We start from the raw sequence: 14,696 nt of genomic DNA, 5'->3' as shown, positions 1-14,696 counted from the left end.
TTTATAAGCATGGGAAAATGGAGAGTTAGTATTAACACTTAACCATATTAAAAAAATATATTATTTATTTATTTATTTAACAATATCACACCCAGGACCATTGTATGTGGATTGTTCTTCATGGGCATTTCACTCTTAATAATTCAGTTATGTACAATATCAAAAGTGGTGTGTACTTTGCCAAGGTATTTCTTTGCTTTATAACCTTGAAGATAAGATCTTGGAGTTAGTTTAGTTAAATAGTTTTTAGTTGTGTTAAATATTCTTTTAACACACTCAATATAACCTTATTAGTGTTAGAAAAATAATGATTTTAATTGTAATCAACAGAGTTGGATGGGAACATCCCTTAATCTTTGAAAATTTTATGCAGTACTGGAGTTTAGCCATTGGTCTGTCTTTATAATTTGTGAAATGAATCTGTCTTAACCATGAGGCATGCTTGTACAAGACTTTCCTGGTATTTCAGTAATTAAGCCCTGTGGGATGGAGTCCAATGTGGGCCTTTCTTAACATCTGTCTATTTGAGTGTTTGATGTTCAGGAGGGGTCTCGGAGCAGAGCAACTATATTAAACTATATATGAGTTCCTGGTTTATTAAATTGGTTATTTAAATTTAAAACCCTTATAACCTATTTTTCCTTGATCTTTGCATTCAGCTTAAATATTGAAGTTACCCTTAAGTGGTCACTTGTACTTTCAACATTATTAAATTAAAATCTATGACACATATAATTTTTTAAAAGTTATAGTCGGACACAATACATTTGTTTATTTATTTATCTATCTATTTATTTATTTATTGTGCTGAGGATTGAACCCAGTGCCTCATATAAGTGAGGCAAGTGCTCTGCCGCTGAGCCATGATCCCAGCCCCAAATCTCTGACACATTTGAAGTTCTGTTTATAAATATGACATAGTCTATGTTTTCTTTTTAAAATAACATTTATCAAGTGACTAGCTTAGCAAGGTTATCATCAGAATAAGCAAAACCTTCTTGGAAACTTAATTTTGGAAGTTTTGCTATATGTTTACTTTTCATTGATGATTAATTTTCCCTTCCATATTCATTTGAATTTTCTCTGTTATTATTTGAAATTAAATAATTCTTCTACTCTATTTTTTTTGTTTTAACTCCCTTTTTCTCTTCTCTTCCCTTCCTCATCAAATAAGATCTTTAGGATATTTTACTTTCATTAGTTTTCAATTCTGTCCCCCTAAGATGAGACTTTTGAAACTCTTGCTTATCCCCATTCAACTCCACCCCTAGACCTTAGTTTTTTGTTGAGATACTGTAGTGTTTTCTTTTTATCACTCATTTAGATATAATTATGTATATCATCATTCAGCACTTATTATTATTTCTTCTTATCCTCAGTACATCCTATCTTAAGGTGTCTGTTCCAGAACATTTGTTATTAGGTTGTTAGTTTGTTGAATATTTTTTGTAGATAAGTTCTGTGGGTGATGTCCTCTGACTTCTTGTATACACTCAAATAGCAATCTATTTCATCTTTTCCTTCGTGTATTAACTTTACAATGCTCTAACATATTTGAATTGAAAATCATTTTAAAAGGAGGAAAGGTTTATTTTGGCTCAAGGTTTCAGTCCATGGTCTGCTTATATCAGTCCATGGACTGCTTTTTCAGCCCATGACCTGCTGCTTTTGGGCCAGTGATGAGGAACTGCATCATGGTGGAGAATAAATAGGTGGTGGAAAAGACTGCTCACCTAATGGCAGCTAGGAAGCAAAGAGGAAGACAGGAAGGGCTAGGGGTCTCAATATCTCTTTCAGGCACACACCCACAGAGACCTAACTTCCTTCTGCTGGGCCCAACCTTCTAAAGGTTCTGCCACCTCCCAGTAGTACCACAGGCTGGGAACAAGTCTTCAATCTGTGGGTCTTTGGGGATGTTCAAGATACAAGTTAGCAGTTTGTAGCTTGTTCTTTCTGCCTGAATATGTGTAAGCATCTGTTAAATTTATTACATATGTTTTGTCATCCATTTTTAACTGTGAGTTCAGTGATTTTTTTTGGTCTACAGAGTCAAATTTTTGTGTTAAAGAAGAAATTTTGTTATTTACTATTAGTAATTTAGTTACTGCCTTCTTTCTGTAAAAGTTTTCTCTTTGTGGAACCTGTTTTTTTTTCCTTATTAGGTCTCCATAATCTTGTCTTTCTTGATAAATTTCTCTTTACATTTTTATTTTGTGGTTTGAAATATTTTTGCACTTGTTTCCTTCCCTTCTTCCTTCCTTTGTCTACACTGAGGATTGAACCCAAAAGTGCTTAACCACTGAGCCATATCCCCAGCTCTTTTTATTTTTTAAATTTTTTTAAAAAAATTTGAGACAGTGTCTTACTGAGTTGCTTAGAGCCTTGCTCCGTCTTCTTTTTGATTCTTCCAAATTCAAATAGAATAATCATTTTTAAGGCTTCTTCATATTTGGATCTATCTATGTATCTTTATCTATCTAATAAATTTAGGTTTTTTTTTTAGCTTTCAGTGTACTTTATTCATTCAGTGTTCATGTTTTATTTGTTCTGACTGACCAGAGCATGTGCTTTTAACTGCTGAGTAAAACATACTTGCACTCTGTGCCCCCTGTACCATGTTTTCTTCATAATCCCATGTTATATAATAGCTTCCGCCTTGCTTCTTTTAGATACACGCATCTTCCTTAGAACCCTTAGTTGCCAGTCAGATTTCTTTAAAGAGTAATTTCCCAGTTGTTATTAATACCTTGCAAACAAGCTTCTTTTTTATTGTGGGGAGGATTGAGGTGTAGCCTACTTGAACCTCTGTTTTTCTTTATTGATTTACATGATCCCCACTTGCTTTTAGTCTTCCAGAAGTTTATCTGTCTTTGGTTTCCTGAGGCCAGCCATACCATTCTATTAGGGATTCATTTTCCCTTTTTTTAAACCTTACTAATTTTTCGGAGATGTGGAAGAGAGAGTTGTCTTGGGATGGAAGTTGCATTGCTGAGTTTTTTCTGGCACTTGAGATGAAAATTCTCTGAAGGAAATATTCTGTGAGGCAGAATCTTAATATAATTCCTGTCTGGTGGGTCTCTAGGGAGGTGAGTGGCTGCTATGTGGTCCTTTTCAGGCTAGAAAGTGGAATCTTCTAGGAAAAATGGTCTACTATCTCAGACAGTGACTGAGAAGTGGCAATGCAAAACAGGGCTAATCACAGTGTATTGAGCAATGACCAGTTAGAAGATATACTAGAAAAAAATGTACCAAACCAAAAAGATAAAATGTCAGAAATACAATTAAAAAGGATCTTTAAAATCTATGTAAAAAATAAAGGAAACTCTTACTAAGAACATACAAGAAGTCAGAAACAAATGAAAAATATACCTTTTTCAGAGCTAAAACTATGCAGCATGATAATGGTACTAGTTCAAGTTAATTTGAAATTTTCATGTGATAATAAGAATGCTTTTTTAAAAAAACTAGATGATTCATCTTGAAATAAATTGATAGAAATAAAGAAAAGAAATTGAGGGTAGGGATAGAGGACTTTGTGGTATAAAGTCACAGTAATTAAAATCTGTGGTGCCAGGACATGAGGAGAAATCACTTTGGGTAGGATGGAAAGCACACACATACCCACATTCATAGGAAAATTTAGCTGTGGTACAGTGAGCTTCCCTAAACCAGTGGAAACATTAAGTACTATTCATTAAATGAAGGCAGGGGGAGATTGGATATATATCTGTGGAAAATAAGTAAACCTAGAATTCTACCTCATACCTAGGACAAATGATAAATGATCAGAGATTTAAGTATATTAAATGACACCAAAACATTTTAAATATAAAACTTGGGAAAATGGAGAATTTAAAAAATATATATCATATTACACATACGTGTATGTGTGTGTGTGTGTGTGTGTGTGTGTGTTTGTGTGTGTGTGTGTATTTTTTCATAGTACTGGGGATTGAAAATAAAAGAGTTGAGGATGTAGCTCAGTGATACAGTACCCCTGGGTTCAATCCCTAATATCACAGAAAACAACAACAACAACAACAACAAAACACCCCAAACTAGCAAAACAGTTCTCCATGTTGATGGAAAATTCTACAGGAAATATTAGAAAGAAGCAAGGCTCGCAAGAGTACGTAAACACAATAAGGAGTAGCATATTTGCACATTGTTTTTAGACTTTTCTTTGTGTTGATATTTTCTTTTATATATGAGTAATTTAAAATTCTGAAAGAGTATAAGGAACTGATTACTGTGGGAGGAGGTAATTTAATGGGTAGGACAAGGACAGATTGAAGATTATGATGTAATGAAATTTTTTTATACTATATACCTTCTCATGTCTTTTAGATTTTTGTTGCTAAAATTGCAATGCCTACTAAGAATTATAGTATATCAGATATTTTCAGTTCAAAATGACCAAAATGCACTTCCAACTGGCTTCAGCAAACTTTTTTGTCTTTTCACCACAAATACAGCTATCCCCAGTGTTATAAGTCTGTTTTTTTTTTTATTTTCTCGGAATACTGGAAATATTAGGTTTATGTAAAACCTTATTAACCAGTATTAACTAGCCAGAACAGAGCACCTATATTTTAAAACTCTTAGCAGTCTAATTTACTAACATATTCTGAAGTTAGCATATTAGTAGATTATATTCAATGATGCCAGGTAATGGCTTTTATCAGCTACAAATACACTGACACACACAGAAACTTTGCAGCTTGAGTTTTACTACTTCAGTCACAGGCAAAACGAGTAGAGAACATCAAGCTCACCAAGTTGGCCATATTGCAAAGAGCTATTCCTCTCGCTAGTGAATCGGAGACACTGTTTATGAAGTCCAAAAGTGACTAACAAACCAAACTCTCTATTGTCTCTGACAGAACCAATGCCTGTATGTATCTGCCAAGCATCAGACCCTAAACCAGACTTTGACTCATTGTTGCCACCAGTGGGGAATAGCTTATTGCCACAACTGTCACAGGAGCAGAAGCAAACTTGATAAAGAACAAGAAATACACAAAACACAGAATGGGAGAATAAAAAAGAGGAAGGTACAATTTTATTGCTGCTTGTAATTTGCTCCAAAGATTAAGAAAAGATGTGCCTGGGATGTATAGTCATTGAGATATAATTCTGGGCAATGTGGTGTATTTCTTCAAAAGGGAATTCACTTGGATATCTCTGTGGAATGTCAAAACTGTTAAGTATAAGTTTTTAAAAGACATGAACAAGAATCTCATACAAATAAAATGAATGAGTGTCAAAGATTCAATTGTTTAAGTAATTTTTTAACAGGAGAAGCTGCAAGATGGAAAGGACCATGATCTTTGTGTTTGAGGGAAGTGTTTTTTTTTTTTTTTCTGTTTGATTCAATATATCCACCAGGTTCAAGTAGGAAGATGTTTTATAGAAAAGTCTTATAAAAATGTACTTGAAACTACAGGACCAATATTTGTCTTTAATTATAAAAGCATACAACAAAAGAGACAATAAATAGATACTAAGTTTTTACGGAGTTGATTCATTATTTCATGGCACAGTAATATATAAACATAATTTTTATAACTATTAAACTAATGTGTAGCATTTACCAATAAACTTTTACTTTACACTTATTGAAATATAACTTGCATATAATAAAGTCTACCAATTATAAATGTACAGCTTGGTAAATTTATACATATGTATGTACCCAAGTATACACCCAAGTAGTAATAACACAACACAATTTAGATAATTTTTCTAGCCTGCCACAAAACCTTGTCGCTCCTAGTTAGTACCTCTCTCAAACCATTATTCTGACTTCTGTTATGATCATTAATTTTGCCTATTCTTGAACTTCATGTAAATAAAATTATAGCACATACTTATGTCTGGTTTCTTTTGCTCAATATCTATGAAATTTAGCTACTTATTAAAAGACAGCAATAGTTCTGTGTATTTTGTGAAGAATAGTAAAAGTTAGGTATTGTTGATGGACATATTTGTTACTATAATAAGTAATTGCATGTACTACTAAGAATATGTTTCATTCTTTTTCCATATTGACTAGATAATCAGTGATCTTGCTAAATTATCTTATCAATTCTGTTGTTTATAAAGTTAGGTTGTCTGTGTACAAATCATGTTATCTTTAAATAATGAGGATTTTTATTTTTCCTATTGCATTTTTATGCCCTTTATTTTTCTTTTCCTTGTTTTTTTTTTTTTTAACTTAGTAGGACCTTAAGTACAATGTTGTGGAAGACATTCTTTTCTTATTCATGATCTCAGTTGTAAAGCATTCAGTATTTCACTTTTAAATATGTTAACTATGTTCTTGAAGTAATGTCCATTAAAATACTTTTAAAATTCATTCACAGTGGGCTGGGGATGTGGCTCAAGTGGTATTGCGCTCGCCTGGCATGTGTGTGGCCCAGGTTCGATCCTCAGCACCACATACAAACAAAGATGTTGTGTCTGCTGAAAACTAAAAAATAAATATTAAAAAAATTCTCTCTCTCTCTTAAAAAGTTCATTCACAGGTATTAAATCTTACCTATTGAAATGATATGTAATTTTTTTCATTTTTAATAGTGTGGTCAATTACAAGGATTGATTTTAGAAAGTTAAGCCAACTTGCATTTTTGACCAAAATGCACAGGGTCAATATATATCCTTTTTGAATATTACTGAGTTTGATTTGCTAATATTTTGCTTAGGAGTTTTTTTTTTTTTTTAAGCTGTGTTCATGATACCAACCTGCAATTTTCTTTCCTAGTAATATCTTTATCAGCTTTCATTATAATGATTGGCTTGCTACTTTAGTCAGCCTTTTGATGCTATGACCACAATAACCAATAAGAACAGTTCAGAGAAGGAAAAGTTTATTTGAGTCTCATGGTTTCAGAGGTACCAGGTCCATAGATGCCAACTCTTATGCTCTTGGCTCAAGGTGAGGCAGCACATCATAGGGTTAAGTGCCCAGTGGAGGAAAGCTCCTCACCTTATAGTGGTATAAGGAAGTGGAGAGGGGAAAGGGGCTACAGGGAAGATGTACCCTTCCAGGGCATGCCCCCAGTAACCCAACTCCTCCAGCCACACCCCACCCGCCTATAGTTATCACTCAGTCCATTCAAATAAGGATGATTAGGTCACAACTTGCATAATCCAATCATTTTACGTCTAAATATTGCTGCATTAGCAGGAGCTTTTGGGGGACAGTTCAAATCCAAACCATAACACTTGGCTTCATTGAATGGGTTGATAAGTATTTATTTTTATGTTCCAGAAGAATTTATATAAGAATTTTAATTTTTATTCCTTGACTGTTTTAAACAGTTCATTAGTGAATCCAGTTGGGCTTGGAGTTTTCTTACAGGTTTATTTTTTTTCATAGTTCTGAGAATAAAGTTTTTTTGTTTTGTTTCTTGTTTCAGTTTTAGTGAATTGTGTTCTTCAGGTAATTTTTTAATTCTCTACTGCATTGAAATAAAATTGATCATAATAATCCTGAGAATCTCTTTGTCCATAGACTGTGTAATCTTTTTACGTCTGTAGACTTTCTAGTTATAACTCTTCTGTTTTCTCTTGATCAGTCTTGTTTAGGGATTACTCATTTTATTAGTCTTTCAAAGAATCAACTTTTGTCTTTCTTTGTTTCCTCTATTATATATCTGCTATTTCATTATTAATTAAAAATTTTCTTTACATTTTCCTTGAATTAGTTTACTATTTTTTCTAGCTTGTTGTCGTGGAAACTTAGTATATTGATTTTTAAATTTGTGTTATTTCCATTGTTAGGCATTTATAGCTATGAATTTTGCTCTAAATAGTGCTTTAGATGTATCCCACACATTTGTATCTGTTCTATTTTCAGTATCATTCAGATAAAAATATTTTCTCATTTGCACTGTGATATCGTATATTTGATATGAGTAATTCAGAATAGTGTTTCTTAAGTTCTAGACATTGGGAACATATCTAGTTGTCTTCTAATACTTGATTTTTTAGTGTGATTCTGTGATTGTTACAAAGTATGTAATTCATAGTTTAAATTCTTTGTATTTGTTGAGAGTTGCATTGTCTAGCATTTAATCTCCTGGTAAATGTTTTATGTGAGCTTGAAAGAATGTGCATTCTCTAGTTGTTGGATTTAATGTTCTATTGGAATTTTTGAAATTGGAAAATTGTTTGTATCTGTATATCATGATTGTTTTTGCTTATTCTACCAGTTACTGAGAAGGGTTTGTTAAAATTGTCAGCTGTGAGTATGGATTTATCTACTTTTCTTTTCTTTCTTTCGAATTTTGCTTTATGTATTTTAAAAACCATTATTTGTTGCAGGACTGGGGTTTGAATCCAGGGCCTCACATATTAGATGAGTGAGGGGCTTCCCAGTCCTTTGAGACAGGGTTCTCACTAAGTTGCCCAAGCTGCCCTCAAACTTGTGATCTTTCTGCCTCAGCCTCCTGAGGGAGTAGCTGGGATTACAGGAATGTGCTACCATGCCTGGGTCTTTTCTTTTAAAAATACTTCTTTTGTCTCTGTCTCTATTTCAATATCTCTCATTTATTTCTGAGTCAACAATTTTGACATGTGAGACATTTTATTTAGTTACTTTTATGTTGTCTTGTACAGTTTTTCTCCTTTTTTCTTTTTATAGTTCAGTATAATTATTTTCTACTCTTTTCCAGTTTACTAACCTCCCTTTAACCATGTCCATTTAACTCCATCTAGTGAGTTAATTTCAGATAATTTTCAGTCTTATAATGAACATTTGTGGGCTGGGGATGTGGCTCAAGCGGTAGCGCGCTCACCTGGCATGCGTGCAGCCCGGGTTCGATCCTCAGCACCACATACCAACAAAGATGTTGTGTCCGCCGAAAACTAAAAAATAAATATTAAAAAATTCTCTCTCTCTCTCTCTCTCTCTCTCTCTCTCTCTCTCTCTCTCTCTCTCTCCTCTCTCACTCTCTCTTTAAAAAAAAAAAAGAATGAACATTTGTTTTTAACATTCCAATTCTCTTGTTGAAATTCTTCATCTTTTTATCTCTTTTTACTGATTTTCATATCTTAAAATCTATTTTTCTCTTTCATTTTATTGAATGTATAAATCATAAATGTTTAAAATTTAACTGAAATTACCAGTTTGTGTATCTCTCCCCTTGCTTTGCCCTGGCAAGTAATTACTTGTAATCCATCTGATCTTGGAGAGGGCTTTCTTCCTATAGAGCAGAGACTAGTTGGTGGCCCGCCCTGAAACTTCACTTATATGATGTATTCTAGAAAATATGATTTTTGCCTTTTCTTCTTGTTGGACTGGTGTGATTCTGTTTATAGCTTAGTACATCATAATAGAAGCTGCATTATAAGTAATACAAGTAACAATAAGTATTGGTGAAGATGTGGGGAGAAAGGTATTGTCATACATTGTTGGTGGGACTGCAAATTGGTGTAACCACTATGGAAAGCAGTATGGAGATTCCTTAGAAAGCTTGGATGCAGTTTTCCCACTCCTCTGTCTACACCAAAGGACCTAAAATGAGCGTACTACAGTGACACAGTCACATCCATGTTTACAGTTAAAACTCACAATAGCCAAGCTATGGAAACAAGCTCGGTGTCCTTCAACAGATGAATGGATAAAGAAAATGTGGTATATAGTAACATGGGATATTACTCATCCATAAAGAAGAATGAAATTATGGCATTTGCCAGGAGATGAATGAAACTAGAAAATATCATGCTAAGTGAAATAAACCAATCCCAGAAACCAAAGGCCAAAAGTTCTCTCTGATTTGTGGATGCTAACCCCAAACAAGGGAGGCCGAGGAGGGGAATAATAGAAATCCTTGGGACTAGACAAAGGGAAATGAAAGAAGGGAGAGTGGAATAGAAAAGGCTGTAGAATGAATTGGATATAACTTTCCTAGTCTTGTATTTGTATACATGACCAGGGTAACTCCGCATCATGTACAACCACAGAATGGAACCTAAATAGAATAAGTTATACTGTATGTATGAATATTCTGCCAAATATTAAAAAAAATAGACCCTGCAAATGCACGATAGCCATTTTAACATCCCTTTTTGGTAAGGCTCAAATCTGAATTAATTGTGTATCTCTCTGTTTTGCCTTTGTTTCCCCAAACCGCCCCCCCTACCTTTTTTGTTAAAGCATGACTCATAATGTTTACTTGATATAAGAAGAGTCTGGGGAATGTTTTTTCCTCTAAAGAGAGCTAATTTTTCCTCTAGAACTTCTGATCTTGCAAGGCTTAGTTTTAGACTTATTGGAGTTTTCTTTTCTTTTCTTTTTTTTAAATTTTATTTGTCCTTCCTCCTAAGATACTGCTTTTGGCGAGTTTGAGTTGAGGGCTCAGGGTTTTTAGTGCTCCTCTATCTTGGCAGGGCTTGTCAACTTCTGTCTTCTCAATGTTGCTGGACTGTTGTGTCTACTAGACTTTTTATTTAGTTTCTTATGGTTTTCTTGGTGTCTTTGACTACATACTTGTAAACTTGGGAAGCTGTTAATGATTTAAGAGGTTCTTTCTCTATAAGTCTTTTTTTACACCAACTCCCCATCTGGTTTGATTATTCCTATGTATAATCTATACCTCCTCAGCCTGCTGAGATTATTTTATTATGCTTGGCTGTCTTTTCTATCATTGATTCAGAAATTTCTTTTTATATAAAATAATGATTAAATGTGAAATTTACTTCATTGGGCTTTCCTCCTTTCAAAGATTATAATCTTTGGGCGCCCAGCATCTCGGGAGGCGAGGCAGGAGGATTTCAAGTTCAAAGCCAGCCTCAGCAACTTAGTGAGGCACTTAGCAACTCAGTGAGACCCTGTCTCTAAATAAAATATATATATAAAAAAAAAAAGACTGGAGATGTGGCTCAGTGGTTGAGTGCACTTCTGGGTTTAATCCTTAGTACCAAAAAAAAAAAAAAAATTAAAAAAGGGTACAGGGGCAAGTGATGGGGTCCATACTTGTAATCCTAGTGGCTATGGAGACTGAGGCAGAAGGGTCGTGCCTTCAGTGCCAGCCTCAGCACCTCAGTGAGGCCCTGTCTCTAAATAAAATATGAAAAAGGGTTGGGGATATGGCTCAGTGGTTAAGTACCCCTGGGTTCAATCCTTAGTACCAAAACAAAACAAAACAAAACAAAAAAAAACAAAAAAGATTATAATCTTGGGAATCTCACTTGGATCGATTGCTTTCCTGTAGCTTTGTACAAATAGTTTTATGTGTTGTCCAGCACACAGAATTGTTCTCATTGAGAGTGCTGGTTTAATGCTGTCTGCTCTATAGATTGGTACTGGAAATACCTTATTTCTTCTTCCTCTTGCAGTTTTACTAAGCTTAGCACAGCTCTGTAGGTATTGATGCCAAGTAAATAATAGCTGTTGGAAATTTTTTCTTGCTTTATATTGTGTTTAATAGTTAAAAATTATTTCATATATTTAATTACCATGTATCAAAGAAGTTAAATAGCTCTAAGCCTTATTTTTATCTCCTGGAGTAAATTCAGGTGTTTGGTACATCATAAGAGATCTCTGAAAGCTGTAGGAATGTAGGGTTGGTGCTAACCACTTTAAATTGCTGCTTCTCTTCCTCTTCTTCCTCCTCCTCCCCCTCCTTTTTCTTCTTCTCTTCCTCTGTTCTTTTTAGTTATACATGACAGTAGAATCTATTTTGACATATTTATATAAACATGGAATATATCTTATTCTAATTAGGATCTCAGTCTTGTGGATATACATGATGTTGAGGTTTTAAGTTCTTTTAAGTAAGCCTAAAATCAAACGCAATTTTTCTCCTCTTTGAATTGTGTTTATTGGAAAGATTTCATAGAAATGAAAATTCTTATCAGCATCTCTCGTTTTAATCTCTAGGAAGATGAAGTCCTCAGTACATTCTGAAGAGGATGATTTTGTTCCAGAACTGCATAGAAATGTTCACCCTCGAGAGCGACCTGATTGGGAAGAAACACTTAGTGCAATGGTAAATCAGTTTTATACATATGTACACTGTACTTATACAAGTAAAAGGAAGTGGGGAAGCATACTCACAGAAGAAAGTGCAATTTTTCTTTGCTTGTTTATTCAGGAAATACTTTTTGAACAAATACTTGAATCAAATAAAAGGAACTGGGGAAGTATACTCACAGAAGAAAGTGCAATTTTGGGGGGCTTGTTTATTTGTTCAGGAAATACATTTTGAACAAATACTTGAATCCAGGCACTGCTCTAGATTCTGGGGAGAATAATAGGGTTATAGAGTGGTAGGATATAGTGTGAAAGAATATTGCTGGTTACATAGGGTGGCCACAGATTGCCTCTATGAGGAAGTAAGATTTGAGCAGAGGCCTGAAGGATGTAATGAAGTAAGTACTGTGTTATTTGGGATCACATCATTTTAAGCAGTGGAAGAACAAGTTTAAGACTATGACAAAGGATTAAAAAATAAGATGGAAGAAACACAAGTAACACAGTGTAACTGAAATTGAATGCTTCAGGGTAAGAAGAGGAGGAAATGAAGTTGAAGAAATGGTTTAAGTAGGTAGAAAGCAGATCCCGTGGTTTCTTGCAATCCACTGATAAGGACTTCGTTGTGTATGCAGGATTTTAGTCAGTTTTTATGAAACCATAACCAAAATACGTGACAAGAACATCTTAAAGGAGGAAAAGTTTATTTGGGACTCATGCTTTCAGTCACTAGACTGCTGACTCCATTGCTTTGTGCCCAAGTTAAGGCAGCACATTGTGGGGGAAGGGCCTAGGAAAGGAAAGCTGCTCAGTTCCTGTGGGATCAGGAAGCAGAGAGGAAAGAGGCTGTAGGGAAGATGCACCCTTCCAAGGCATGCTGCTAGTGACCCATTTCCTCTAGTCACATCCCACCTGCCTACAGTTACTCCCAAGTCCATTCAAACTAGGATGGACTGACTAGGTTACAGCTCTTATAGTACAATCATTTGAACTCTGAATATTCCTTCAGTAACACCAAAGCTTTGGGAGGATACCTCATATCAAAAGTGTAACATTGAGTGAGATGGAAGCTACTGAGGATTTTGTGCTGAGGAGTAACATGATCTGGCTTGAAATTTTAAAGGAAATCTTAGTTTGCATTAAGTTCAGGGAGCAAAAGAAGAAGTAAGGAGACTATTTAGAAAAGTTGTTATCATAGGAGAGCAGAGTTGGTAGCTTGAATCAGGATGGTAGTAAATATGGTTAGAGTTGTTTATTAGATTCTGCATATATTTTAATGGATAAAAACGTGAGCAAAGAAATGTGAGATAAATAGATGTCAAGGATGACTTAAGTTTTTTTTTGTTCTTATTAGCCAGAAGAATGGAATGTACATTTGCTAGAAAAGTGGTTTTGTTGAGGATTTTTTGAAAAAGTCAACAGTGTTATTCCACAAGATATGTTTGAGCTCTCTGTTTAATTTCTTAAAACTTTTTGTGATTTAGGTTTATTATTATTAATTTTTTTGTGGGAGAAGACATTTTACGTAATTTTGGGTCAAAGTTAGTATCTCTATCATCAAAATTTAATGTAAATGTTCATCTATCATGCTGATCTAAGAGACTTTTTATATTTCAATTTCTTTTCATTATGATAGGTTCTATAAATACTGATATCAGGTCATAAGCATATGATTTTAATTGAGCATTTTCATCACTTGGAAAGTATCTGTAGGGTTCTGTTTGAGTCTTTTCTTTGTATTTACCTTTTTGCATTAATCACTTCCAATTGAAGGTTAAATGAAAACTCCTTGATTGAACTATTAATTGGAGTTTGCAATATTAAAATTTATTTTGTACTTGCATTGTGGTCTGAAAAATCCTACTGTGCCTGTAGTTAAGGTTGAAAAATATAATCACTGTATATTTGTATGGGAATGAAAATTCTCCCTTCTTATTTTAACATTTGATAGCTTGGCAAGTATGTACAGTAGCTTGTGATTACTTATAATTCTAAGAATACTATTTGTCATTCAGATAACTTGATCACAGTATTTCTTATACATAAGCTATGTTTTACCTTGCAATTTTAGATTAAGTTCATTGGGAAATGTAAAATCTGTAGCAAAAACTAGTTACCAATGCACTTTAGTGTTCAGTAGTAGAAGTTAAAAATATGTCAAATTAAGCATTTATCTGCTCCACACAGATTTTTATCAAAATTAGTAATAATGTATCTTAGTAGATTTCAGATCATGTTATACTGAATTCATGTTTTTTTTCATGTTGTTTGTGAGTGCTCTCTTCTGTAGATGTACCATGTTCATAGGGGACTAACTCTTCAACCACTTCACACTTAGCATTGCCTCCTCACTAACAACTGAACCTACTAAGAGTCAATGAAAACCATTTTAAATCATTTACCCTGTTTTTCTAGTTGGCTATTGATGTTACTACTAATGTCCTCAACCTTTTGAGCAACTACTCTCACCAAAAGATTTATATAGTAAACCAGTTTGTTTTTTCTGGATACATTTATTTGACTACTGTTATAAAACATAATTCACCATTGGTAAATGGCTTTCCTTGCTTGACGATGAAATGTGTTACTTAGAAATTTGCTTAGGTTATAATGTTATCATTTGGTGCTTTTGTGAAGAATTCTGCATGGTGATGTACTCTGTTTTAGAATTTAAAAAATTTTTCTGAGTGTTGCTTTCCTCTGAGTGGAGAATATT

General features: G+C 34.0%; 1 protein-coding gene across 1 annotated transcript in view; it reads left to right on the top strand.

Annotated features, from left to right (window-relative positions):
- Arhgap32 (Rho GTPase activating protein 32) overlaps positions 1–14,696 on the top strand; it is a 227,475-nt gene that overhangs the window by 55,876 nt on the left and 156,903 nt on the right. Inside the window, exon 2 of the mRNA XM_026392440.2 lies at positions 11,888–11,996. Coding sequence (XP_026248225.2) covers positions 11,892–11,996 — 105 coding nt within the window. The 5' untranslated portion in view covers positions 11,888–11,891. The remainder of the gene's footprint in view (positions 1–11,887; positions 11,997–14,696) is intronic.

Source organism: Urocitellus parryii, chromosome 4 (genome assembly GCF_045843805.1).
Source record: "Urocitellus parryii isolate mUroPar1 chromosome 4, mUroPar1.hap1, whole genome shotgun sequence".
NCBI classification, from domain to species: Eukaryota; Metazoa; Chordata; class Mammalia; order Rodentia; family Sciuridae; genus Urocitellus; species Urocitellus parryii.
Note: the sequence above shows the minus strand (reverse complement) of the source record. Positions and strands in the feature narration are given on the sequence as shown.